The sequence below is a fragment of the Hyaena hyaena genome, unplaced genomic scaffold (assembly GCF_003009895.1).
Source record: "Hyaena hyaena isolate Hyena2069 unplaced genomic scaffold, ASM300989v1 scaffold_0, whole genome shotgun sequence".
Classification (NCBI taxonomy): Eukaryota; Metazoa; Chordata; class Mammalia; order Carnivora; family Hyaenidae; genus Hyaena; species Hyaena hyaena.
The window spans coordinates 13,601,383-13,628,738 of NW_024080632.1; the positions used below are offsets into that span (position 1 = coordinate 13,601,383).

The window sequence follows — 27,356 nt, forward strand, 5'->3', positions numbered from 1 at the left end:
TTCTCTGAAAGTGAGACTCTGGATTATTTATTTTGGCATCCCAAGCACACACGATAGGCAGGCAATGCATATTTTTGAATGAATGGAAGAATGGGTAGATGGATGGGTGGGTGAGAGCTGCATGGTTGCGTGGGCTGCAGCAGTCCGGGTGGATGGACAGGTGAATGGGTGGATTGATGAAAGAGTAATGGTGGATGGATGGATAGGTGGATTGATGGATGGGTTATGGAATGGACAGTGGATGGATGGATGGTTAGATTGTGACTTGATGGATGGGCACGTGGACTGACGGATGGATTAAAGCGGTGGACAGATAGGCAGAGCGATGGAGGAAGAGGTATAGTTTGGCCCCACAAAAATTTGGAGCTGGTTTTTTCCACTTATCTGTTCCAAGTGTCTAGTACAGTAACTGGTGCTTAGTAGGTGCATAGCACTTAGTCCCTGAATGAATGGGATGGTGTATGGGCTACTGATGGCTTCTCCCCTGAACCACAGTTAAACTCCTGGGCCATGTCTGGATTCAGAGGGTCTGTTACCATTCGGATCAACCATGGGCTGCCATTTAGTCATGTACATTGGCCAAGCCTGTCACGACGCCCCCTGCTGGTGATAACATGGAATCACACCACCAAAAGGGGTATTCTGTTCTCTGATTTGTATTCTGTTTTCCTCCTGGCTAATGATCCTTAACGTTTACCCATAAAGCAGTGCCCTCAGCCCTCTGTGCCCATCACCATTACCCAAGGACACCCTGTTACGCCTATAGGCTTCCTCTTCTACCAGAAATTCTGGCTGGAGAGGTCCAGAATCTTCATAGTGAACCAGGTTCTCAGGTGATCATGAATCAGATGCTCCTTGTCAGAGAGTGAGTAGTGGCACTGTGAGGCCATGGACATGGGCTGCTGCTTCAGGGCCCATTCCCTGAATCCCCAAGTGATATCTAGTCCATGTAGGACAAAAGCGGAGTCAGAAAGGTCGTGGTTAAGGGCTGTGGTTTTGCATTTGGACTGTCCTGGGTTCAGTTCCCAACTCCACCACTCACTGGCTGTGTGGCCTCAGTTTCCTCATCTGTGAAGTGGGAACATTGTTACTCCCCTAGGAACAATGGGAAGACTAGGTGAGATCATGCATGTAGAGGGCTTGGCACAAAGCTGGGCAGATTATAGATGCTCAGTAAAGGCCGAGTGATGGCTGTGTTGATAAATCACCCTGATTTCTTTTCTTTTTCTTCCTTGGATAGAGGAGAGGGGCTATGGCTTTGATCTCTCCCACTGGAATGTGAGCCCTGTGAAGGAAGGGACTTTGTATCTCTGATTCACCGCTTTCTCCCCAGCGCTTAGGACAGTACCTGCTACATGGCTGGATGCTCACTAAGTATTTGCTGGCACAACAGCAAAAAAGAATGAATTTGTTCTGGTTCAGAACCAGCCAGGTCCAGCAGGCAATTCAGCAGGGACCTAGGAAGTACTTTTCAGACTTGAAATAGTTCACATATCAGCGTACGTTTGACAAATAAATAGGATGTGTGGGACATTAGGAACTTGTGCTTGTCTGAGATAAAGTCTGTCCGAAAATGAGGGCCCAGGAGGAGACAAGGTCCCAGATTACCAGTTTGGCTTAAAGAAAAAGGCAGGTGTTCTAGAAGACCCAGGACGGGGCTTCCTTCCAAGCACAGCGGGGTGCATCGGGCCTTCGGCCCCTCCCTTCCCCTTCCCTGGGGCTCTGCATTCCCAGTGAGAAGGTTCAAGAACACTTTGTGCTCTGGCCTCCATGAGGAGACTTCTTAAGCCTGTGTCCATGCTGTTTTGCAGGTAGCAGCCCTGAGCCCTAATGCTTGAGCAGATGGAAGCCCGGCGGCCTCTGTTTCCACCAGGTGGACACACCGAGCGTGGCCCCCAGCTGGGAAAGGGGCCGGAAAATGGCCCTCAGTGAAATAATCTAGCTCCAACAGGCTGGAGGAGCCAAGAAAAGACGTGAGCTGCAGTGCTGGTGACTGACAGAATCCTCCTGTGACTGTTATTATCAAAGTTCTCTGGGAGCCTTCTGACGTGAGGAACAAGATGTAGGAAAATGGGACTGACTCCTAGGTGTGGGGTCCCTCTTGTGGCTCAAAGAAGCTCACCTTGACCTCAGGAGGGCTCCGTTCTCTTGGCATCAGCCAAGCATCAGCTTCACGGAAAGAGTAAGACTCAGACCTCCGTGGGTTCCATCCCTAAGGGAGGCCCCCTCCATCCCCTTCCTGAAACCCCCCACCAGCGACGCCCCAGCGAGCCAGTCCGGAATGATCCTGCTATGGCCAAGCTCTGGTTCAAATTCCAGCGGTACTTCCGCAGGAAGCCTGTGCGTTTCTTTACCTTCCTGGTGCTCTACCTGATGGCTGGGAGCCTGGTCTTCCTTCACTCTGGCTTTGTGGGCCAGCCTGCCATCTCCCAGAGCCAGGCCAGCCCCGCTGTGGGGGTCCAGGCCGAGGGCGCTGAGCTGCCCTTCTTGGGTGACCTGCATCTGGGCAGAGGCTTCCGGGACGCAGGGGAAGCCTCGAGCATTGCCCGCAGGTACGGACCCTGGTTCAAGGGCAAGGACGGGAGCGAGAGGGCCAAGCTGGGTGACTACGGTGGAGCCTGGAGCCGAGCCCTCAAGGGAAGGATCGTCCGGGAGAAGGAGGAGGAGCGAGGTAAGAGGGTCCGAAAGGGAAGGTGGCCAAGGGGAAGGGAGGGGGTGAGAATAATAACAGTAACAGCCACCAGGTTTCAGTGTTGAATAGGATCTCACCTGCCATATAGTCACAGCTCTAGACATGCCAGGGGGTCGCTATCATCCCCATTTCAGAGGAGAAATGTGAAGCCCAGAGAGAGTATATAGCTTGCCCAAGGTCACACAGCTTGTAAGCAGCCATGCATGGACTTGAACCCTACATCTGTCAAAGTTCAAAGTCTGACATTTCCTTGTAGCCTTTTTTAGTCTTGTTAAATAAACACACTTGAAAATTAAAACCGCATCTACTGAGCACTTACGATGTGTCAGGTACTTAAGCACTTTAAGTGTATTGAACTGTTACCACAACTCTATAGAAGGTGCTGTTATGAGCATTTTAAGGATGAGGGAACTGAGGCACCAGGAGCCCATGGTTACATAGCTAGTAAGCGGCATTCCCTGTGAGAAGGCTCAAGAACCCCGTGAGCTCTGGCCTCCGTGGCATGCCGTGGCTCTGCATTGCCACATTGCCTTTCGGTCTACCTTGCCAGATCTCTTGGTGGTGACCCTTGGAGGATATCGTTGCCGTGGACATATTTCCTTGCATTCCTTGGTCTTTCAGTCCAAAAGGGCTTTTTCTCTGTGAGCGTATTACCTTGTTTGGTTTCTACTATACCTCGGACCCAGCTAACAGATCTGGAAACTGAGGCTTGGTGAAGGGAGATACTTGCCCAAGGCTGCACAGCTGGGGAGTGGCAGCCTCTGGTCTGAATGGAGACAGACCCTGCCCCTTTCCCCCCCCCCCCGCCCCGTCCCACGGTCTCCCAGAGCCTACTCATGTCCGCCCCTCTGACCAGCATGTGGGGGGAGGAGCCCACAACCCTGAAGCTCTTCAGATGAACACACATGCACGTTTGGGGAATCCAGGCCAGATGGTTTGAGGGGATCCGGCACCAATCAGGACAGAAGGAAAACCTCCCCAGCCTTTGTGTTCCCTGCCGCATATCACACTTTAGCTGTGATTCAGCTCATGGAAAACCCCTTCTTCCGCCGTGGAGGAAGCAGGATTAGTGGCGGGGACTCACACCGGGGAGCACGTTCCCCAGCTTCAGTCCCACCCTATACTGGGCTTAGTATAGCCATCCAGGGGACCCCACCTTCCCACGCTCAGGAATTTCCTAGAATTCTGCCTCTGTAAGAACCCAGCATTCACAGGGAGGTGGAAGAGAATGTGGGACATGACAGAACAGATTGGGGATTTGGATTTGGATTCCAGTGCTGTCCCAACCAGCCGTGTGGCCCAGGCAAATGGTTTTACCTTCTCACGCCTCAGTTTTGTCATTTGTAAAATGGGGATAATGACCCCTCCCCTCTGGGCTTCTCCTGAGACCTCACTGGGACAGTGGTTAGGAAAGTACCTGGCATGGTGCTTGGCACATTGTTAGGTCTTAGAGGTGATCAGGAAGTCCTCATGGATGTGCTGGCGGAAGGGACCCCAGCTTCTAGGCACAGGTGAGGTTGTGAAGTGGCTTCTCTTCTCCACCCAGCTGTATCTCTCCCTAGTCACTCCCAAACCCTAGAAGTTTGTAGACCCCGAATCTGTCACAAGCCTGCACCTTAAGACATGCTCTTACCCCACCTAGGATAAATTACAGAGCCCCCTATTATGGCCACCTCTCCAACGTCATCTTGTAGCACTCGCCCCACACCTGCCCCACTGTCCTTCTTGCCACTCACTGAATGTGCCAAGCCTGTTCCTACCATAGCGTCTTTGTTTAACCAGTTCCTTCTATCTCTGGGATGCTCTTCCTCCATATCCTTGCATGGCTCCCTTCCTCCCTTCCTTTGGGTCCCCAGTCAAACCTTGCCTTCTCAGAGGCCTTCCTAACTAAACAGTCCTACTTTGTACCTGGTCACAACCATATTTCCTGGTTTATTTTTGTCACAGCGCTTACCACCATCCAAAAGCGTCTTGTTTATGTGTTTCTTCCTTGTTTGTAGTCGGCCTCCCCTACTGGACTGTCAGTTCCATGAGGGCAGAAATGTTGCCCGTCCTATTCCCCCACCACCCACTCTCTTCGTTCAGCACCTGGGACAGCACCTGGCCCAGAGCCAGGGCTCAATACCTACTTGCAGAATGAAGGAATGATCGGATGGACACATCCCTCTGTCTGGAGTGCCTCCAAGGGTCAGCTCCACTCTTCCTTCAGCTCTCAGCTTAGCTCGCCTCCAGGAAATTGTCCCTGACGCCCCCCTGGGTATGGTCCCTATCAGGCCCCTTAGGTGAATGGTGATCACCTGTGCTTGTTGAGGACTCCCGATAGAATGGGAGTTCCTTGTGATACACTGATACCAACAACATTCACAACACTTCCCATTTGTTGTGAAAATGAACTATCAATGCCCCTTCTATTAGAAATAACTGCCATTTCTCGAACACCTACTTTACACCAGCCTCCGTGCTGTTTACTCTTCACGTATTTGAAGGGAAAGGATACTTGTAAAATGGTATCACATCTCCTGGTTCATAATAATAGGTCACTTAATAGTAGATGTTACTATCAGTAGTAGTAATAATGGCTACTATCTATTGAGGGATTATTATGGGCTAGACCATATTGTAAGAGCTTCATTGCCTTAATTACCACACCAACCCAGAAAGTTAGACACTTGCTATTCTCTTTCACAAATGGGAAAATTTTAAACTCAGAAATGCAGGTTACATGGGTAGAAGTGAGGAACTAAAACCTGAAACAAGATTCATTTAATTCCAAAGCTTGCAAGCCTTCTCCTATACCATGCTAACCTCTCTGCCCCTGGAAATCTTATGTATTTTTATAAAGTGTAAAGAGAGAAGCAAGAGAAAATAAGAAAAAGGCCCGGAGCCCAGAGCTCACGGCAGGCAGCCTTTGGAATCAGCTGGTGTTATTAAGAAAACACAAATCCAGCCTGTCCTTGATTAACTTATTCAGAGTTCAGCGAGGAAAGACAACATATTAGATTAACGCCAATAAAAATGAGACGCTTCTCTGACCTGACGCTGAGCACATTTGGTTTTTCTCTGAAGCTGGCAAGGGCTCTGCTTGATGTGGTGATGCAGGACTTGAGCTGCAAACGATTCAGAGCCCATCACGGGGCCAAGAGGGGCGGGAGGAGCTGCTTCTGGGCTGGGCTGGGCTGGGACTGGGTGGGAAGCCTGACTTCGGGGTGGACTGGCATCTATGATATGCCACGCACCTTGCTGCGTCCTTGACCTCCCCCGGCATTGGGAGAGCCTGTGCTTTGAGCAGAGTGTACCTTCCAATGTTGCAGCATGCTGACTGTGCAGCTTTGGGCAGGTCACTTCACCTCTCTGAGCTTCTGTTTCTTTTTGGGGATAAGAAGTACATAAGAATAGATGGCTGCTGTGATGATTCTGTAAGATAAATCAATTGTGTGCCAAATGCCAGGCACTCTCCCAAGTACTTTGCATGTCTTATATCATATAATCTTCGTAGCAACCCAGTGAGGTCACTGTTATTACCTCCATCTTACAGGGGGGAAACTGAGGCACAGAGAGGTGAAGTAACTTGCCCTAGGTTGTTCAGCTGGAGGAGGGGGTAAACTGAACCCTGGAGGTATTTGAACCCTGGTGGTTTGAGTCTTACACCTGAACCTTAACCATACCACCTCACTTCACAGGGCGCAGGAAGCGCTCAGCTCAGAGGCTGGCACACAGTAAGCACTTAATACGTGCCAGCTATTATTATCAATATTGTAATTCTGCAGAAGAAGATGCAGAAGCATAGGGGCGATGTGACTTGCCCGAGGTGATACAGCTAGTCACAGGCAGAGCCAGAGGCCAAATCCAGTTTGATTTTAAAGTCTGAACATGAAGAGGGACATGGGGGAGAATCTGTCCATGTTCTTGGAAGAAACAATGGGGCTCCTCATCTCCTACAGCTGAAGATGCTGTCGCTGCAGGTTGTTGGGGGTCTGGTCTATGTCAGAGACTATGCATCCAGACCCTCAGCCTCACATCAAGTAGGAATTTGAGCCCCTTTCACAGATGAAAGCTCAGAGAGGTTAAGCGACTCTCTTAGTGTCACACAGGTAAGAGGCAGAGTGGACTCCAATCCAATTTTGTCTGAGTCTAAAGCTCTTATCCTTAAAAAAAATTTTTTTAATCTTTATTTTTGAGAGAGACAGAGCACAAGTGGGAGAGGGACAGAGAGAGAGGGAGACACAGAATCCGAAGCAGCTCCAGGCCCTGAGCTGTCAGCACAGAGCCCCAAGCAGGCCTCGAACTCATTAACCACGAGTTCATGACCTGAGCTGAAGTCAGATGCTTAACTAACTGAACCACCCAGGCGCCCCAAACACTTTTATTCTTAACCACTGAGCTATATGGTCCCTAACTCACTCCATCAGTCCATCCATCCACCCCATATTTATCACACATCTGCTATGTGCCCTGCCCAGTGCTAGGAGGTGGAGACACAGGAATGATTCAACACAGCTTTCCCCTCTAAGGAACATTCAGAGCCCCTGGGGGAACACAGGCAAGTTAAACAGTAAATTATAAGTTCAAAACATATTTTTTCCTAATTATTGAAATCATATACGTTCATTGTAGAAAAGTGAAAATGTATAGAAAGAGATGAAAATAAAAATGGCCCAGAGCCGCCTCTACCAGCAGCCACAGTCAACACTGTTGGTGTCTTACCTTCCTGTCTCTCTTTTTAATATTTATTTATTTTTGAGAGAGAGAGAGAGAGAGAGAGAGCGCATGCAAGCACAAGTGAGTGGGGGAGGGGCCAAGAGAGGGGGAGACACAGAATCCGAAGCAGGTTCCAGGCTCTGTGCTGACAGCAGGGCTCAAACCCACAAACCACAAGATCATGACCTGAGCTAAAGTGGGATGCTTATCCAACTGAGTCACCCAGGCACCCCTGTCTCTTTCTTTCATGAGCATATTTCCGAAGCACATAGTTTATTTATGTATATATATATATTATGTGTATATATATATATATGTGTGTGTGTGTATATACATACATATATATATATATATATATGTATATCATCGTATCTTGCTTCCCCCCATGACAGCACATTTTCATTGTGTTAAAAATTCTATGATAAGTTTAAATTTCTTCTTACTTGAAAAAGTAAGTTTCCCAGTACCTGGAAAATGGTTTAGAAAAGCATTGCAGCGGGCTGGGCCAGGGGATCTGGGATCCCAAGGGAGGGATCCCATTCAGTCATGGGGGTGTATCATGGCTGCCTTCCTGTTTTTTTTTTTTAATGTTTTTTATTTATTTCTGAGAGAGAGAGAGAGAGAGAGAGAGACAGACAGACAGCATGAGCGGGGGAGGGTCAGAGAGAGAGGGAGACACAGAATCCAAAGCAGGCTCCAGGCTCTGAGCTGTCAGCACAGAGCCCGACGCGGGGCTCGAACCCACGAACCGTGAGATCATGACCTGAGCTGAAGTCGGACGCTTAACCAATTGAGCCACCCAGGTGCCCCAACATGGCTGCCTTCCTGGAGGAGGAGACTATTGAGCTGAGTCTAGGATATATAGGCTTTGACCAGAGTGAAAGATGCATCCCCACAGCCCCACAAAAGCCCAGGTATGAGCAGAACGTTTCATGATCTGGAGCAGCACTGGAGGGGTCATCTTGAAGGATGGAGAATCCCAAGATGGCAGAGAAGATAATTCTTAAGCTTCTCCTACTCTGTGCCAAGCCTGGCGCTAAGGCTCCACGCGTAGATCGATCCTGTTTACAGTCCGTTTTAACAGTCCCCAGGTATTAGCGTCCCGGGGCTGCGGTGACAGAGTACCTCAGAGCAACAGAAATGTGGTTTCTCACGGTTCTGGGGGCCAGAAGTTCAAAATCAAGATGTCTGTGGGGGTGTGCACTCTCAGAGACCCCACAGGAAAACTTCCATCCCTTTCCCCAGCGTCTGGTGTGGCCAGCAGCCGTTGACATCCCTTGGCTTGCTTCTGCAAAACCCCAGCCTCTGCCTCTATCTTCTCATGCATTCTCCTTCTGCCTCAGGGTCTTCAGGTGGCCGTTTTTTTTTTTTTTTTTATAAAGACACCAGTCCTAGTGACTGCCTTGTCCCCACTCCGGTATGCCCTTGTACCTTAACAAATGGTGTCCGCAGTGACCCTGTTTCCAAATAAGGTCACACACCGAGTTTCTGAGCTTAGGACCTCAACCTGTCTTTGTATTTATTTTTGGTTGGCGGAGGCGGGCAGGGCGAGGGGGACACGGTCCAACCCATGTCACCTCTTTTTTTATTCCCACTTTCCGGGCAAGAGGACATTACCTCCAAGAGCTTGAGTCACACGGCAGGGGCACCCCATTGTCAGGAGTGGAACCCAGATCTGGTCAACTTTTTTCTTCTAGTGCAGAGTAATGCCTCCTGTTTGTGAATCTACTCACAAACTGTAAATCAGAGAAATATAAAGTGGTTCATGTTTAGTTATCATTTTAACAAGTTACTTTTATTGAGAATGATTTCCTGAAAGGGCAGATTCATGGAAACAAAAGGCAAAAAGGAAAGGAAAGGAAAAAACCCCCACAGTCGGGAGTGCTCTGTTCCAGATGCCTGTGCTCTCTGGGGCTCAGCCCTCACTGGTTCCCGTGCTGGAGATTAATGGGATGACTTTGCCATTTCAGCGCTATTTGGATATCTGCAGGGACGAGCTGATAGATTATGTGAACTTGGTCATTTATTCCCCCTCAAGTGCCTGTGATTTTCCCCCTGTTTTACATACCTAACCTCCCCAGCAGCAGCAGGATTTGAAGGCAAGGTGCTGGCTGAGGCAGGTTGGCGGTAAGGGCACTGATGAGGTCCGCAGGGTGACAGATGCCAGGGGTGGGCCTGACCGTGCTGTTGGTCACACCCTGCACGTGTGGGGGAAGAAGGAACCCGAACTTGCCCCAGACAGGGAGGAATCGGACTCATTGTCCATTTCCTGACCACGGAGCTCAGCCGGTTCATCAGGTCAGTGTGTAATGCGCCTGTGTAGAAATGTCCCTCCAGGACATAAAGGAGGGACTGTGTCTCTCTTCCCCCCTTCCTGTTGACAGATGAGGAAGCAGAGGATGGTCTGTTCATCTAAAAAGCCTTTGAGCACCTGTTGTCTGAGACATTGCAGACTGATGTCTGGCCTGGAGGGAGGGACAGAGAGCAGGTGACACCTCATTTAAAATCCCAGGCTACGGTCAGATCCCAGCTGTCTTCCAAGGGACCCTCTCTCTCCCGCCCTCCCCTGGGCGGTCTCTCTGGCGGGGACAGAAATGTCCTCCTCCCAAGCCCTGACTTGCTGTGGTACATGGGAAGAGCCGCTTTGGAGCGACAGGCATGGGCATGGACTTGGTCTAAACCTCCTAGCTGGGTGGATTCAGGCCAGGTGGCTGGAGTATTGATACATTAGTGCTACCCTGATGGCAAGGGACAGAAGCCCATCCTGAACCAGACTAAGCTAAAGAAGAAAATGGGTTGTCTTGTCAACCAGCTGCAGAACGGACTGGAGTTTCAGAGGAGCGATTTGTGCCCTTTCTCTGTCTCCGACTTTGATCTCTGCTTGCCTCTGTCTCAGCTGCACCTTGCTCTGGGCTCGCAGACTGCCGATGTCATAATCCAGGGAAGGCAGATGGCTTTCTCCTGTCTTTGATCTGTAAGATTCCAAAGTGTGGGCCCCATGCCCTTTCCTGGAGCAATCAGTTAGTCACTGGCTGGTGGGAGGGACAATGTAATTGGCGGGTCAGGTCTATTAATAGAAAAATAGGAAGAGGGGGCGCTTTGAAGATGCAGACAATATCGTTACACTCCAGAGTGGACACCCACATGTACGCTCTCACTGTTGTTACTTCGATAACACACATTTCATCTAGCACGGTCCACTGTCCCACATATAGCCAAATGTCCCCCCCCCCCCCAACTTAGGTGAGACCATCCCACACCACAGCATGTCTGGCTTCAAGCCCAGCATCTCAGGAACATTAGCAGTTTTCTCAGTCAGGTCTCGGTGTGGCTCTTAGTGACCCTGGGGCCAAAAGGAAGTGGACCCTCCCCACGTTTAAAATGGTTGGAGACCAGACCTGGGCTTCAGTAACAAACGAGAACCTTACAGGGTATCAGAACTTGGGCAGATTCCATAGCTTCTAATTCTACTGAGAAAAGAGGAAAAACATAAGTAACGTGAGTGGTGACCAGTCAGAACATACCCCATAGGCCGAAACTCAGACCCACTTCTAAGGCAGGCAGGTGTCATGGTCATTGGAATTGGCTTCCTCATCAATGAAATGGGTCAATAAGCGTGTGACAATATGAATTTTAAAAAATAGTGCTAAGCAAAATAAGCTAGAGAAAGACACCGTAAGATTTCACTTGTATGTGGCATTTGAGAAACAGCAAAGAAGAAAAGGAGAGAGAGGCAAATCAAGAAACCGACTCTGAACCACGGAGAACAAACTGATGACTGCCAGAGGGGAGGTGGGTAGAGGGATGGATGAAACGGGATTGGGGGTTAAGAGTACGTTTATCAGGATGAGCAGTGAGTAATGTACAGAACTGTTGAATCAGGGGCACCTGGGTGGCTTAGTCGGTTAAGCGTCCAACTCTAATCTCAGCTCAGGTCTTGATCTTAGGGTTGTGGGTTCAAGTCCTGCACTGGGCTCTGCACTGGGCATGAAGCCTACTTTTTAAAAGGGCAGAAGGGGATGCCACCTGGGTGGCCCAGTTGGTTAAGTGAGTGACTCTTGATTTTGGCTCAGGTCATGATCTCACGGTTCTTGAGTCTGAGCCCCATGTGGGGCTCTGTGCTGACAGCAGCAGAGCCTGCCTGGGATTCTCACTCTCCTCTCTCTGCTCCTACCCACTCAGGCTCACCCTCAAAATAAATAAACTTAAAAATTTGCTTAAAAAAAAAAAAGAATTGTTGAGTCACTATACTGTACGCCTGAAGCTCCTATTAACATTGTAGGTTAACTGAACTGGAATTAAATTTTTAAAAATGTTTAAAAATTAAAAAGGAGGAATGGCCCATAGTAGAGAGCATATAGTAGATGCTCAATACACACCCCCACCCACCCACACTATCTTCTGATCTGACAACTAAGACCTCATGTTGCCAAAAAACCTTCTTCCTCCTCCTCCTCTCCCTCCTTCGCCCGCCCTCCTGTCTCTTCCTCCTTCCTTCTCTCTTCTAAATTCTCTTTTCTCTCCCCCCCCAGTCTCTTTTCCCCCCTCCTCTCATCCCTTCTATAGTATGTCCCCGGACACTCTGCCGTTTAGTGAATTATTGGCCTAAAGTTAGTGTGACGCCCTCAGCAGAGGGTCTGCCCCCAGCTCAGGTGCGGACAGCGCCCACACCCAGTCGGGGCTGGGATTCCCGTCTGCGACAGCAGGGACATACATTTGTGAACAAGCACGGCGACAAGGTGTGGGCTTCTCCAGAGCTGTCACCATCTGACGTGCCCGCTGCAGGGGGGCCCCCGCTTCCCTCTAAAGAAGGACTGTTCTTAGTCAACCATATCACCTCTGTCTTCGAAAAGCAGTTCGGAGCCATCAGGACAACACACGTCTCCAGCGGGGCTGACAGATTCGGCGCTTAGCAGGCCAGCACCGTGGGGCACGGCTGCTCAGGAGCGAGCCCACGCCCTTTGCCAGACCCTGCCCTCCACCATGGGTGAAGGGGTCACCAGCCCATGGCCGAAACAGACAGCAGGCCAGCCGGGGCAAGTGGTCAAGGGGCACGGGGTACTTTCTGCAGTCATTTCCCCATGGGGGCTGTTTAATCCCGAGGGCTGACTGAGTCCTGTGCTCACTTCCGAGTGGAATAGTGGAGACTGTGCTGGCTTGGGGTCCCCTAGACCTGGGCTTCAATCTTTGTTCTGCCGCCAGCAAGCCATGGGTTTCGGGCCAGACATGTGACCTTTCTGGACCTCTGTTGAGCCCTCTAAGGGCACGAACACGCCAGTGCAGCTCACTATTCACGTGGGTCCTCGCAAGGATCTTTGGATTTCAGAAGTTGGCAGTGGTTCAGAACATGGGCTCTGCAGCCAGATCGCCCGGTCCACCCTCGCTATGTAGGTACAAGCCGTGTTTCCTTGGGCAAGTGACCTCACCTCCCTGGGCCTCAGTTTCCTCTTCCTTATAGAGTGGGAATACCAGTAATTACCTTTTAGGATCATTGTAAGGATTCAGTGAGACAGCGCACGTCCAGATTATAATAATGATGAGAATATACGGGGAAAGACTTGGATAAACTGTAAAATGTGGTCTTCATGTGAGATTACTGTTTACCCTGAAGTACAGGAACACAGCTCCTACTTTGAGAAAACGGGTATGGTTTATTACTGGTGGTTTACGTCATTTAAAATCTTCATTTGGATGAAAGCACACTCCCCTTGGCCCGCATGTAGGCAAACTGTAAAGTAGCTGCACAACACAGTGAATGGCCAGTTTCTCGTTCCACTCATTTTACTTTTGTGCCTGTCGTGTGCCAGACACTATGGTAGAAACATTGACACAGATCGTTCCATTTTGATGGGTTAGTATTTTCTAACCCAGTGCCTTTGAGATCTCCAAGTCCACAGGTCCAAGGAAAAATAAACATCTTAAGGCAGCTTGTAGAAACGACAACACGCTAACAGCTGTGTTCAGCTCTTCAGGGCTGTCTTAATATGGGCCTCATCTGCCTGGTGCTTAGGGAATGACCCTGGCTTGGCTTCCTGGGTGTTCAGTTGTCAGGAGGAGAGAGCCCAGGGGCTTGGCCTTAACCCTGGCTACACAGAAGGGTCCCTTCTGCCTCTGCTGGTCTGCACTGCCCTTATGAATCAGGGTCAGCCAGCACACAGGACTTTCAGTCTCTCATTTCTGCTTTTCTGCTCAGAGGGAGCAACTGGTACCAAAAGGTCAAGAAAGCCATATAACCAGAGGGACACTGGTGGCCACTGGTTTGCAAAACCCTTTCTGCTTTGTCCCCAGCCAGATCTGACTTTTCTCCTCTCCCCAAAGCCAAGTACATCGGCTGTTACCTGGATGACACCCAGAGCCGGGCCCTGCGAGGCGTGTCCTTTTTCGACTACAAAAAGATGACCATCTTCCGTTGCCAGGACAACTGTGCAGAACGGTAGGGTTCCGACGTCCCAGGCCCCATTCATTTCAGACCCCTTCCTTCCATGGAAGGGCATAGTGGAGGATGAGCCCATGGCCCCAAGGAAAGTGTGATACAAGGGTGTGTGTGTGTGTGCCTGGGCTTGCGTGCAGGGGAGCAGGGCTGTTTGGGAGTTGGTTTGTGGGAGCGTGTGATCGTGGAGTTGTGTGACACTGTGGCCCGGGTGCAAGTTTGTATGTGCAGCGTGCACGGTCAGCAGGTTATGTTTGTGAGCTTCGTGCACATATGTAATGGTCTTTAAATACTAGTGGCTGTGTGTGCAGGAGACTTTGTGACTCTGTGGGCAAGGGTCCTGACTTGAGCTGGTGTGGGGGAAAAGCCCACAGGTGTGATCTGTGAGTGGGGCTTGTGAGATGTCCATGGGAGGGGTTAGATGGGAGCCTGGGGGCCAGGGGTACTTAATCCCTTGTCCTCCCCCCAGGGAGAAACACAGTTTTCCCCACTGAAGAAGAAAACGATTTTCTTGATGAGAACACGTCCTGGGGGAGGGAGCTGACTTTCAAGGGTAGACAAGGCCCCAAAAGACCGGCAGGTGGGGATGGGACCCTTAGTCCAGGCCTGAGCCCCAGCACTGCCGCCTTGGCCTCTAGTGGCTTGTGAAGAGGCTACTAACATGCTCACCTTCAGACTCTGGCTGGCCCTGAGGTCACAAACTGAAGGACCTCAGCTGCATGGCTGTAGTAGAAATGAGCAAGTGGGTTTCCCTGTCCTTCACGAGGAAACCCTGTCCCCCTTATAATCGTCTGCCTGAGCCCAGGGCTCTCTCCAGCTTGGGAAAGTCTCTGAGCCCTCGATGGTATTGATTCATTAATTTATGTATTAAACCGTAGGAGACACAGGTGAATTCCACAGAGTCCATGGTCTCATGGAGTCACAGCCTTGATGGGGAGACAGACATGTAGATAGAGAAGAGCAGTGGAGCGGGGTGGGGGTCCAGATGAGATGAACCGCGGACTGGAAATGCAGAAGAGGGCCCCCAGCCCACCTGGGGTGTCAGGAAAGACTCCGAGGAGGTGACGGCCAAGGCAGCATCAGAGGATGAGTCACAGAATCCACTTCAGTTCAGCAGATATTTATTGCTGACCATGTGTGCGTCCAGGTGCAGGAGACGCAGAGAGGAGTCAGCCACAGCCCTGCCCTCTGGGGGCTCCCCAGCTAGCTGGGAAGACAGAGGCATGAACAGGCTTGGACAGTAGAAAAGCAAGAGCTTACACGTGGTGGGCGTTTCCCTATGCCAGGCACTGCTCTTGGCACTTTGCAGATATTGTATCCTCCACGAGACCCCTGTGACCCACATTCCACAGATTGAGGAAAGCGGGGTATGGAGACATCAAGGCATGATAGGTGCTAGGCTGGGGGTGCTGTATAAAGTACAGGAGGCTCGTGAAGGTTGAGGGAACGGAGGACTCAGGAAGAGTTACAAAGGTGAGATCTTGGGCCAGGTTTTGAAGGATGAATAGGAGTTTTCTAGGTAGTCCTAGGAGAACAGAAATAACGGCACACTCAAAGAACAGAGATCCTGCAACATCCTAAATACCAAGCCTCCTTGTGTAGGCAGTGGGGGGCAGGAGTATAGAAGGTCCAAGGGAAGTTCTCTTGAGGGGAAGCTGCAAGGCTGGCTGAAGCCTGCTGACATGGAGCCTTGAATGCCATCTAAAGCATATGGCTTGGCCACGGGCAAGGGGAAACCGCTGGAAGGTATTAATCATGAGACTGGTGTACATTCATTCAACAAATATTTATTCAACATTTACCCGATGCCAGGCATTGAGAATGAAGTAGTAGGTAGTGGGGCAGGGGAGAGGAGGGGCAGGGAGGCTGGACCTAGGAGAGGGTCCTCAGCCCGCAGTGAACATCAGCATTGCCCGGAGTCGTGCAAAACAGATCGCTGGACCCTGTCCTCACTTTCTGATTTGGTGGGCTTGGGGTATGGCCCAAGAGTCAGCATTTTTTTTTTTAATTTTTTTTATTTATTTCTAGGAGAGAGAGAGAGATGGCGTGAGCAGGGGAGGGTCAGAGAGAGAGAGGGAGACACAGACTCTGAAATAGGCTCCAGGCTCTGAGCTGGCAGTCAGCACAGAGCCCGACGCGGGGCTCGAACCCGCGAACTGCGAGATCATGACCTAAGCGAAAGTCGGACGCTTAACCGACTAAGCCACCCAGGCGCCCCAAGTCAGCATTTTTTTTTTTAATGTTTTACTTATTTCTAGGAGAGAGAGAGAGAGAGCGTGAGCAGGGGAGGGTCAGAGAGAGAGGGAGACACAGACTCTGAAATAGGCTCCAGGCTCTGAGCTGGCAGTCAGCACAGAGCCCGACGCGGGGCTTGAACCCACGAACCGCGAGATCATGACCCAAGCAAAAGTCGGACGCTTAACCAACTAAGCCACCCAGGCGCCCCCCCCGAGTCAGCATTTTTTATAAGTTCCGAGACTGTGCAGACTCTGCTGGCCCTGGGACCATGGTGGGAGCATCGCTCTGCTGATTTTCACACTCAGCCACACGTTAGACTCACAGTGCCAATCAAATTAGACTGTCTCAAAGTGGGAGCCAGGTGTGGCATTTAAAAAGACTCTTGAATGCTGACAAAAACTGAGGACTGATGGATGTGGGGGGGAAGGGGGGATGGGCATGGAGGAGGGCACTTTGGGGATGAGCACTGAGTGTTATGTAGAAACTAATTTGACAATAAACTATTTGTAAAAAAAAAAAAAAAAAAAAAAAAAAAAAAACTGTCCCTGGGTGATCCGAATGGCTGTCTGTGTTAAAGAACCCCAGAGAGGAGGGTTGGTGGGGCTGAGCCAAGCCATCTGGAAACTTATCTGCATGTGGTGGAAGCCCCGGGGGCGGGGGCTGGTGTAGGGAGGGGAGAGGTGTGATCTGTTTTCATTCTGGAAAGATCCTTCTGGCAAAGGCAACAGGAGGGTTATTGGGATCAGTGGTCTGAGGCAGTCCCAGGGACACCCCGGTGGCCTTGAGGATAATTCCACCTCCCCTCCCATATGAGCTATGCATTGCTGGGCAACAAATTATCCCCAAATTTAGTGTCTTAAACCAACCAACGTTTATCATCTCACACAGTTGTTGAGTGTCAGAGAGTGCGGCCTGGGATGGGATTAGCCGATGGTTCCACCTCTGTGTCCCCATCAGGGACCGCGGGAACCTGCAGCTGTCGGAGAGTTTGGATGGGGCTGGAGAGTCCCTTCCTGACAGGCACGCACACGGCTGGTGGCCGGAGGCCTCGGGTCCTCACTGCACAGACGTGTCCTAGTATCCTGACGTGGCAGCTGTCTCCTGCCCAAGGTGGGGGTGGGGGTGAGGAGGAAGCTCCCACCTGCTCTGGAATTGGAGCACCCACGGGGAGTGCTTTTTCCTTTTCCCTTGGGAACTGTTCCTTCTGTGAGTGGGGCCAGTGTCACGAGAGGGGTCCAGGCACCCTGGAACAAGGGCTTCAGAGAGACGGGAAGACTAAAGCGGGTGGAAGGAAGCTAGCCGAGCCCCAGGATTTCGGTGGGGTTCAGGCACCAAGACGCCCGTTTGGTTTAAGCTGCTCTCCCTGCATCCGGCCAGGTGAGTGTGCAGCAAGCAAGGGCTGGTGCCACCCATGTAGCTGAGGCGTGTGAGGACACTAGTCCGGGCGGGTCTGTTTCTCCAGCAGCCCGCGGGCACCCAGAACGACGACCTGAGCCGGCCATTCCCCTCGGGTCAGCCTTCTGTGGCCAGCATTTTGCAGGCTGCTGCTGGAGGAGCATTCTGGTTCCGCCTCCGAGGCAAGAGGGGCTGACGAGGGCTGATCCTAAACCTCTCCCTTCACCCCTACCCTCTGCAGCCAAGGGCAGGCCTTGCCGTTTCATCTGTTTACAGAACAGTGTCCACAAGAAGTCCTTTTTAGGAAACAATCCCAAGGCTAAGGAGAAAATAAGTCAAAAGACTTGCAGTGCCTGGAGTTTTGTTTTGGTTTGGTTTGGTTTGTTTTAGGAAAAGGAATTTTTTCCTTGGCTGCATATGTGACCAAGGGGATAGGAGTCCCTGCCTCCTCCCTCCCTTCCAGCTCTTCTCAAGGGACATGGGGGCATCATTCCTAGGGGATAGTTCTGGAATGCAGGGGCTGGACTCTGGAGATGTGATCAGGGCAGGGCTCTCGACAGGGAGGTGCAAGGGGGTGGGTTGGGACAGAAGGACCCTAGGCTTGGAGGGGCGCGCGCGCGCGTGTGTTAAGTGCCACGCATGGAAGTGTATAAGGTGGGTGTCAGTAGGACACGGGGCGGCTTTGTGGGCAGGTGTATGGGGATGACGGCAGGTGGGTGGTCCCCGCGGGTCCTTGTCCCCAGAGCCCTCCCACTGCCCCGGGTCTCCCGTTGACTGGGTGAGCCTCCGTGTGCCGGAGACTGGGGGTCTGCGTGGTGGTAGCCGCCCTGGACTGACAGCAGCCTTCCCCAGGGGTTACCTGTATGCCGGGCTGGAGTTCGGTGCCGAGTGCTACTGCGGCCACAAGATCCAGGCGACAAACGTGAGCGAGGCGGAGTGTGACATGGAGTGCAAGGGCGAGCGCGGCGGCGTGTGCGGCGGCGCCAACCGCCTGTCGGTCTACCGGCTGCAGCTGGCCCAGGAGTCTGCGCGCAGGTGTACGTGAGTTGGCCCCGCCCCTGTCTGCGAGTCCTCTGCGCAGGCCCGGCTGCCCCCTGCCCTGCGCCTGCTGCGGCTGCCCAGCCCTCCCCACCGCCGAGCGCCCGCCCATCTTCCACCGCAGCGCTTGCAGAGCCCTGTGATCCGTGGACTTCGAATGTTGCCACGCGCTGTGTCCCCGCCCTCGCACCCAGAGCTGCCTCCTGTCCCACCTTCTGACCTCCTCCTTCCTGTCTTCCCACTTGACAAAGTGAGCCAGAGCCTGAGCTCGGCCTGCCTTCCTGGCTTTCTGAAAGCATACTGTGCCTAATGATGATGCAGACCAAGATAATGACCGTAACACTTGGGCCTTTTCAAAGTGCCTTCTGTGGAGTAGCACATCCTCACGGTGACCCTGGAGACAGGCGCTGTTATTCTCTGACTCCCATTTTGCAGGAGAGGAAACCGAGGGTCAGGGTCACATAAGCAGCAGAGGATTAACACCAGTTCCAGAGCCCACGTCTTTAGCGCTCTGCTGCAGTCTTGTTGGACATACTCTCCAGTTTCCACATGGAGGGAGGGAGGGGAGTGAGCAGGAGACCATGGATGCTGCCCCTTCTTCCGCAGACATTGTCCCATTGTCCCACCCTCCTGGGTGCTTAGTAACAGTTAATGTCTGTTTAGCAGGAATCTGCTGTGTGCCAGACACCATGCCAAGGTCACCACAGGCCCAGTTTCCTTTCTCTTCCTTAACAGCCTCTGTAAGTGGCTACCAGTGTTAATTATTCCACCGAGGAAACTGAGGCTTATGGAGTTTAAGTAAACCTTCCCAAGGACGCACAATGTATTTATTTATTTATTTTTTAATTAATTTTTTTTTACAAATAGTTTATTGTCAAATTAGTTTCCACATAACACTCAGTGCTCATCCCCAAAGTGCCCTCCTCCATGCCCATCCCCCCCTCCCCCCCACATCCATCAGTCCGCAGTTTTTGTCAGCATTCAAGAGTCTCTCATGGGACGCACAATGTATTTAAAAGTGACCTGCAAGCCTCTGAACATTGCTGACGACCTTGACAAGAGATGGAGGACTAGCGTTCTCCCAGATATCCTTCTGATGCAGTCCCTGAGGCAGGGACAGGAACCCACAGCCACGTCTCTAACCCTTGGGCCAGCGCTTCCCCAATTTGAATGTGCCCATGAACCCTACAGAGATGTCGGTACAGTGCACTTTATGATTCAGCCAGTCAGGGTGAGATTTTGCATTTTGAAGAGCTCCCGGGTGATGCTAGGCTGCTGGACAGGGACCACACTTTGAATAATAAGACCTCAGACCTCAGCAGAACTGACACCGCCTACCCAGAATGTTCTCTGCCCACATGGGCGGGCTTGGCAGAACGTAGAGAGAGGCATTTTCCACGGGAATGCCATTGTCGATGACAATTCCTTGTTGCTCTGCTTGATCATGTGTTCTGTTTTCCAAATCCTGTTCTCGAGGCCTTACTCAGGCTTTGCTCCACAGTAGGGTGGAGCATGTTGCCAACTTGCAGAGGTGCTGATTGTGGCTGATGGGTGCACCGTCTTGCCTCCCCACAGGCACCTCTTCACCCCCGGGGCTGGAGTCCTGCCTGGCAGAGGTGGCATGTGAAATCCAAGCAGGAGAATGGCCACCTGGCGACTCTGTCATTTGGCCATTAGTGTAATGAGGTTTTAATTTGATGGCGGATTTACCATCCTCACACTGATCCCTTTATGCCAGTATTTATGTTATTTTGATGGTGACTTTGACTATGTGAAGAGATGGCCCTAGAATCATGGATATTTAGTGAGAAGGCTGCTGCCGCTACAACATCCTAGTGGATGACGATGGGCTGGACAAGAATAAGTCCATGTAGATCATTAGATATCAGCCAGACCTACTTTTGGTTAACATTCAGATTGGCTGGATAGTCTGGACATATCCTCCCTTCTTCCCTCCCTCCCTCCCTCCCTCTCTCTCTCTAACACACACACACACACACACAATTGTAATCACCTGATATGAAGACCACTGTCACAGACCATTAAAGATTTTCAATCAGCTGAAATAGACAAGCCTCAGGGCACAAAGACAGTAGATTCTGTACAAGAATCTTGTGGCAGTGGGAGAACTTGGTGGGTGCTGCAGAGCTGTCCCTGAGGCTGGCAGGGATATTCCTACACCCCTCAGCTTACCCACCTTGGCAGCAGAAGAGTTACCCAGTATGGTGTCTTGTTCCATCTGAGAAAGGAGTCTTTTATATTTATGTCCAAGAGGGGGACATAGTCATGTCTACTGAGGGTAGAGTCCAGGCTTCTCTAAGTCCACCATGTATGTCATGAATCAGCACTGTACAAGGCTCGAAGCTTGGGCACCTTCAGCTGGAGATTCCAGAAGGAAATTGAAGCATTATTAACTTCAAGGCTGCTACGGCTGAGATATGAACAGAAGTGGCTTGGATAAGGAGAAGGATGGTTGACAACGTGCCAAATTGAGACTCCTGGTGGGCTCCCATTTGGCACCATGGTATCTGGAGAGAGCATGGGGACCATGCACTGAACCAAAACACTTGATGAGCACCCACGTGGATTAAGCATGAAGAGAATGAGTGGAGAACAAAGCACGGGCTGTGTCCTTGGGGAGCTCACCGTCTAGCGGAGAAACAGACCCAGCACCAGTGGGGTCTGTTTTAGCATGGGGGTATATATCGGGGAATGACAGGGGCTCTGTCTACAGGAGCCAAGGGAGCAACATTTGGGCGGGATCTCATTCTAAGGAGACTCCTGGATGAAAGGGAGAGCTGTATATTCCAGCCATGAGCAAAAAGTCCAGGGTCAGCCAAGGTCATGTCTTGAGTGTCCTGTTAAAACATCTTCCTTGCTGATGTCCCATTTTACAGCTTTAGGAACTGAAACTCTGCACAGAAGAGGGCTGTTTGATTAGGGCCTGAAAGATGCCTGGGATTTTTTTCCCGGTATAGAAGAGGAAGATATCCAGACTGAAGATGCCAAGGGGTGGGAGGGAAGTCCAGGCAGAGGGAATAGGGTGTGCAAAAGCCTAAAGGTAGCTTCAGGAAATGATGGTCAGGCATGACTTTTCCAAGGCCGAAGTGCTTCTTAGGGACTGAGCTTGAGCTGGAACCCTGCTCCCTGACTGCTAGCTTGGGTGCTCACTCACTACAGTGCTATTGACACCTTGATCTCTTGTATTGGATTCGGGACCTCATCTCCTCTCTTTTGGGAGAACTCCTTGGATCTAGCTTACCTTCTTTCCCTGACCTCTGATCTCTCCTTCAGCCCCATTTGCTGACTCCAAGCAAAACAGAATTGCCAGTGTCTTTGTGACTGAGTCAGAATCCATTGGCACCTTTGGATTCCCATTCCTGGATATGATTTATACACAAATAAATCAGGAAGAGAGGCCTTCCAAGTTACTGGTACATGACACTAGCATGTATTACACCAGGCAGGGAAATGAGTAAACACACCAGGAAACGGGTATGGTGGAAACGAGATTCCATTTGTAGAGTCATTAGTTGGTATTAACAGCACATCTTAATTGTGTTTCCCTGAGCAGTGGCACGGAATTCTTAATGATTAGAAAGATCCAAAGGAGGCTTACTGTCTCCAAGCACTGCTGCTGGGGTGTATGCCTTGCATAGGGAGGCAGCCTACATGTTTCCGAGGTGATGGAATGCGCCTACAGTAGTGAGAGCATTAAAAGGTTAGCAGAGCAAATGTCTGCAGGCACCCTGCTATTCTTCCTTGACACAGACTCTCAGGCACGTGGACTCTCTGCCCTTGTTACAAAAGAACCGAGAAATGGACTTCCTTCTTGGTTGGATTACATTTTTCACAGCAGTTTGCTAAATGTGTCAGCAAGTGTAGCTCTCCTCCCAGGGGCAGAGACCTGCCAGTGATTTGAGAACATTATGGCTTTATAGGGTGTTGCAAGAAATTTCATTTGCTTGAAAGATTCTTGCAAGATCTGTGTCAGAAGGCTCCTTAGAACTACATCAAACGTTCTGTACATGTTGAGCCCATTGGGTGGCTGTCCATGGTGCTGACCGTCCTTTAGTGCAGCCTAAAACCCCCGTTAACTGCAGGCAGACCAACTTCTCCCAGGATTCAACACCTTTTCCGCTTGTTTGCTTGCTTGTTTGTTTTGTGTCTTCGTGAAAGTATTATGAAGCTTACAATATCATGGAAAAAAAATAGATCTTTGACTTACGGTTCACAATTTACAAAGTGTATTTTGTGTACTATTAGTCATGGCAATTTTTTGTCTTTGAAAGTTAGAAGGGGAATTTTGTGCAATACTTGTGTTATGCTCTCTGATGCTCTATTCTAGCCACTTCTGCCAAGGGGAGCCTCAGATGTTTGTGGAAAGTCACACTGGATGGATGGACCATGCCTAGGTCCTCCTTTGCCAGTTCTGGAGGTCTCTCCTTCACCTTCATAGGTGCCCAGGACCCCTGAATTTTATAATTTATATTGATCTTCATGAGTTCTGCTGTGTCGGGTCAAGGAGATGATAGTTAGAAGAATTTCCTCCTTCTGCATCTTGATGGGGGAGAATTGGCTTGCTCTTCTGCCTTAAGCAGAGTCCACAAAGTCTGTAGGGGCAATGCAGCTTTTGAAATCAGGCAGACCTTGTTTCTATCCCAGCCTTCTCGCTTACTTGCCGTGTTGACTCAAGCCAAGTTGCTTACTCTCTGAGCCTCAAGTGCTTCATCTGTAAAATCAGGACAGTTCCAACCTTTAAAGATTGCTGTGACCACCAAGCGAGATAAAATCGAGAAAGCACATAGCACAAGATTATTGAGCAGTTGTGATGCCCCTTTCTTCCTAAAATGAAAACTCCTTAGTGCACTCCACGTAGCACCCAATTCAAGCCATTTGAATTTGCAACAGCCCTCAGGAGCCTTTGGTGCTGCCTAAAAATAACCGGTTTGAATTCTTCTCGGACAGTTGGGCTCTTTGTGTAATTCAATCTCTCTCTGATTATAGGTGGCTGTTAACAGCTCCCAGCTCACTGCCTTTCCTCCTCGCTGGCATCTTTAATGCAGTAGAGCCTGGCCTAATTACCCAGGGGGGGGGTGGCCTCTTTCAAACCAAGGGGAACTCTTCCACGCCTGCCTTTAAGCTGACGCCTGGTGACATTTACCTCATTTTTGTGAAGCCCCAGAACAAAGAGATGATAGGACTTAAGAGATACTTGCAGCTGGTTCCAGGCTGTTCTTCATCTGCCCCCAGCAAAGAGAGTTGACGAACAGTTGCTCTGCTCACCTCTTGCTAGTAAAAGCCTCAAGCTGCCGAGGTCACGCACCATCCCAGCTGGCCTGGCAATGAAGAGCTGACATTATCAGAATGTGGGGCATGGGCCTTTGTGATGCCCAAGCCCCTGCTGTGGGCCTAGAGAGGGTTTCTGGGAAATTCATGTGGCTCGTATGGGGTCTCCAGAGCCCCTGACTGTGTTAGAATCGGGCAGGCTTCCCACAGAATGGTGGAGGGGTGGGAAACCAAGATGGGATATCAGACAGGATTCGGGACACATCCCAACTCTGCTCCCCACTTGCTGTGTGACCTGGAAAAGCGATGGAATCTTGTTACATCTCAGAAGTCTCCATCTGTAAAACGGGATAATAGTGCGGTCCACCTCACAGGCTGCTGTGAGGATTAATTGAGATACAGCGTGTACAAGATGTAGCACTAGGGACATACAGCAAGCAGCTGATGTAAGTATTGGTCATGAGGAAGACATTACCCAGGGTTGCTGCTGTCCAGGGGTACCATTCTCACAGACTCTGGGCTGTGAAGAGCAGTGGCCCTGAGCTCCCTGTGGATTTTCCCTCGTGGATTACAAGTTCTCCAAGATCCAAAGCTATTTTAAGTTGGGTTCCCCCAGGGACAAGGATGTGAACCTTGGTTTGCTTGGGAAGTGACTGCAGGATGCACCTCTAGGAGGGATGGAGAAGTGAGATAAGGAAGGGAAAGAGCCGATACAAATTACAGAGCAGGGCACCATTGAGGACAGCCCAAGTTAATCCCACTGGGGAGCTCTGGGAGATGGCAATGAATGTGCTTTAGAGGTGTCCCACCAGAGGGGCAGGAAACTGCAGTGTTTACCCTCTCACACACTCCCATCATTGGATGAGGGTGGCTCCAGGGGACGTCTTCCAGCCTGTCTTCACCGTCCCTAAGGCAGAGTCCTGGGTATATGTTGTGGGTCACTGTCCATCTGTATCGGGACAGGGAGTGCTAAGGGCCCATTATTGGGGCACTGACAGTGTCTGCTACGTAGAGTCTAGCCACCCTTCACGCATCATGGACAAGCAGAGGAGAAAGGAGCAGGGAGGGATACTGAGTCTGGGTTAGGTCTCAGACAGTGTAAATACCATGACATGGGACCTCCACCCTCACTGTGCAGTGCAGATGTGATCCCCATTTACAGATGAGGAAACCAAAGCTCAGGAGGTAAAGACACCTGTTCAGGGACACACTGCTCAGTAAATACCTGACCCAGGTTTGTCTGAAATTATTTATTTACTTATTTATTTTTGAGAAAGAGAGAGAGAGAGAAAGAGCATGCAAGTGGAGGAGGGGCAGGGAGAGAGGGAGAGAGAGAATCCAAAGCAGGCTCTGCACTGTCAGCCTAGAGCCCTGATGTGACGTGGGGTTCAAACTCCTGAACCACAGAAATCATGCCCTGAGCCAAAATCCAGAGTTGGACGCTTAACTGACCGAGCTCCCCAGGCGCCCCATTTGAATTTAAAACCAGTCCTCTTTCTGCTGGGCACCAGAGCTTTTTACAAACAGGAAGGCATCTGTTCATGCTGTGGGAGTACAAAATTCTATCCCAGAAGAGTGTTAGGAAGGTCAAGGGATCGCGATTGGCCACTTCTTCATTTGCAGACATACGTAGTAAGAAGGCCTTTCACCACGGATGGGGAGGACCAGCTGGCCCATTTTATAGTTGGAGGAGATGAGAGGCGTGGGAGAATTAAACGTCTTGGCCATTGTGTGTATTCTCCGTGTTCTCATCACCAAGCCATAACAGCGAACAATCTGCAGAGAGAAATGAACTGCAAAGTGCTTCCTCAATCCCTGGGAGCCCTGCCCTTCTGCTGGATATCAGGAAGCCCTCTGTGACCATGCGGTCCCCCCCACCCCCCCAGCTGAAAATGGAATGGGAAGGACTGTAGGAAGACCCCACATCCAACAGGTCAACTGCTCCTGGAACCGTCTTCCCACACCTGGTCCCCTCCTGACTGCCCCCTTGGACGCACATTGCCCAAAGAGAGACTCCAAGCAATGCCTCCTGATCCCACTCTGGCTCCTTAAAACCTCACCTTATTTGGAATTCAGGGCATTCAGCTCAGCCCTCATCTCTAAACTGGGAGGGTCAGGGACTCATTAGCAGATGCTTAAATGTCAAAGGGAGACAATCTCCGTGGAGCTGGGCTTAGAGACTTCCTTCCGCCTTCCCACTCTCACAGTCTGGCTGCCTGAAAATGGCCTTCGTCCAGGCGTCCAGGCCCGAGAGAGGAAATCACATAGAGAGATGGCAAGGAAGAGATTCCTGCCCCTCCCCCCTGCTTTTCCGGTTAAGTCTTAGGGCAGGAGGCAAGGAGACTGATCCACCGACCTTTACCTGCCCCTTCCACTCTACTTCCGTCTCACCAGACTCAGGCATATCCATCTTGGAGTGAGCCACCGAGTATTCACGCCTCCATTTTATTTTATTTTAATTTTTAAAATTTTTTTATGTCTTTATTTTGAGAGACAGAGGGAGAGAGTGAGCAGGAGCCAGGCAGAGAGAGAAGGAGACACAGAATCCAAAGCAGGCTCCAGGCTCTGAACTGTCAGCACAGAGCCCGACACGGGGCTCTAACCCATGGACTGTGAGATCATGACCTGAGCCGGAGTCAGACACTCAACCGACTGAGCCACCCAGGTGCCCCTCACGCCTCCATTTTAAAGATGAGAACATCGAGGCTCCAAAAGGAAAGGAAAGTTGCCAAAGAGTGAACATCGAGGAAGAGGGGAGCCGTCAACGGGCACTATGTGAATAGCTGCCTATGTGACAGGCAGAGACTCCAAGGTCCAAGGAAGACACTAAAGTCGTCACCAGAGGTCATGTCTTCTGGCCGCTAGGCTTGCCCTCCTTAGCTTGTCCTGAGCCTGTCAGTTCCAGGAAAGTACTATGGCCTTTTGATGTGGTGCCAGACTGGACAGCCTCTTCTGGAGCCCCTGGGTCAGGGCCGAGTCCCTCAAGGCCACTTGCATGCTGATGTCGCCCCATCAGCAGACCCCAAGACCCAGCCCCTCCCTGCTGGCTGGGGGTGATGAGGGCAGGGTGTTCAGCCAGAAGGGTCCAGATGCACACACGTGGGCTCACATGACCTTGAGTGATGCCCCGGTGACGTCAGCTGCTCAAGGCCATATCTGCAAGAGGATGCAGGGGTGACCCCGAAGACCACCTTGGGTGGACACCAGCCATCACATGCCCACAGGCAGACACACACTCCTGTGCAGAGACTTCTGTCAGGATCGGGGTGACATGGGACAGGAACAGATCCCAGTAGTGCCTCCGCTGTGCACTCCAGGTGTGGGGGTCCCGGCGCTCTCAGCATCCCGGGGACCCTCTTCTGTTCTCTCTCGTATGGTATAATCCTGAACTGGTCTGGCACTGGGGAAACAGATCTGCTCGCCGGAACCGAGGTGCTGGGTGTTTGGGGTATTTGGGAGAAAAGCCCAACCCCTGGTGGCACTGAGCCTGTCTCGTGGGAAGTTGGCTGAGGCTCAGCCTGGCCCTCTGCTAGGAGAGAGGGAGCCCTCCTCCAACCAAGCTGCGCGTTGCCAGGC

At 51.0% G+C, this 27,356-nt stretch overlaps 1 protein-coding gene across 1 annotated transcript in view; it reads left to right on the top strand.

Moving 5' to 3' along the window:
- WSCD2 (WSC domain containing 2) overlaps nt 1-27,356 on the top strand; it is a 119,034-nt gene that overhangs the window by 61,233 nt on the left and 30,445 nt on the right. The window contains exons 2-4 of the mRNA XM_039250619.1: nt 1,812-2,671; nt 13,709-13,823; nt 18,306-18,490. Of these exons, the coding sequence (XP_039106550.1) occupies nt 2,293-2,671; nt 13,709-13,823; nt 18,306-18,490 (679 nt within the window). The 5' untranslated portion in view covers nt 1,812-2,292. The remainder of the gene's footprint in view (nt 1-1,811; nt 2,672-13,708; nt 13,824-18,305; nt 18,491-27,356) is intronic.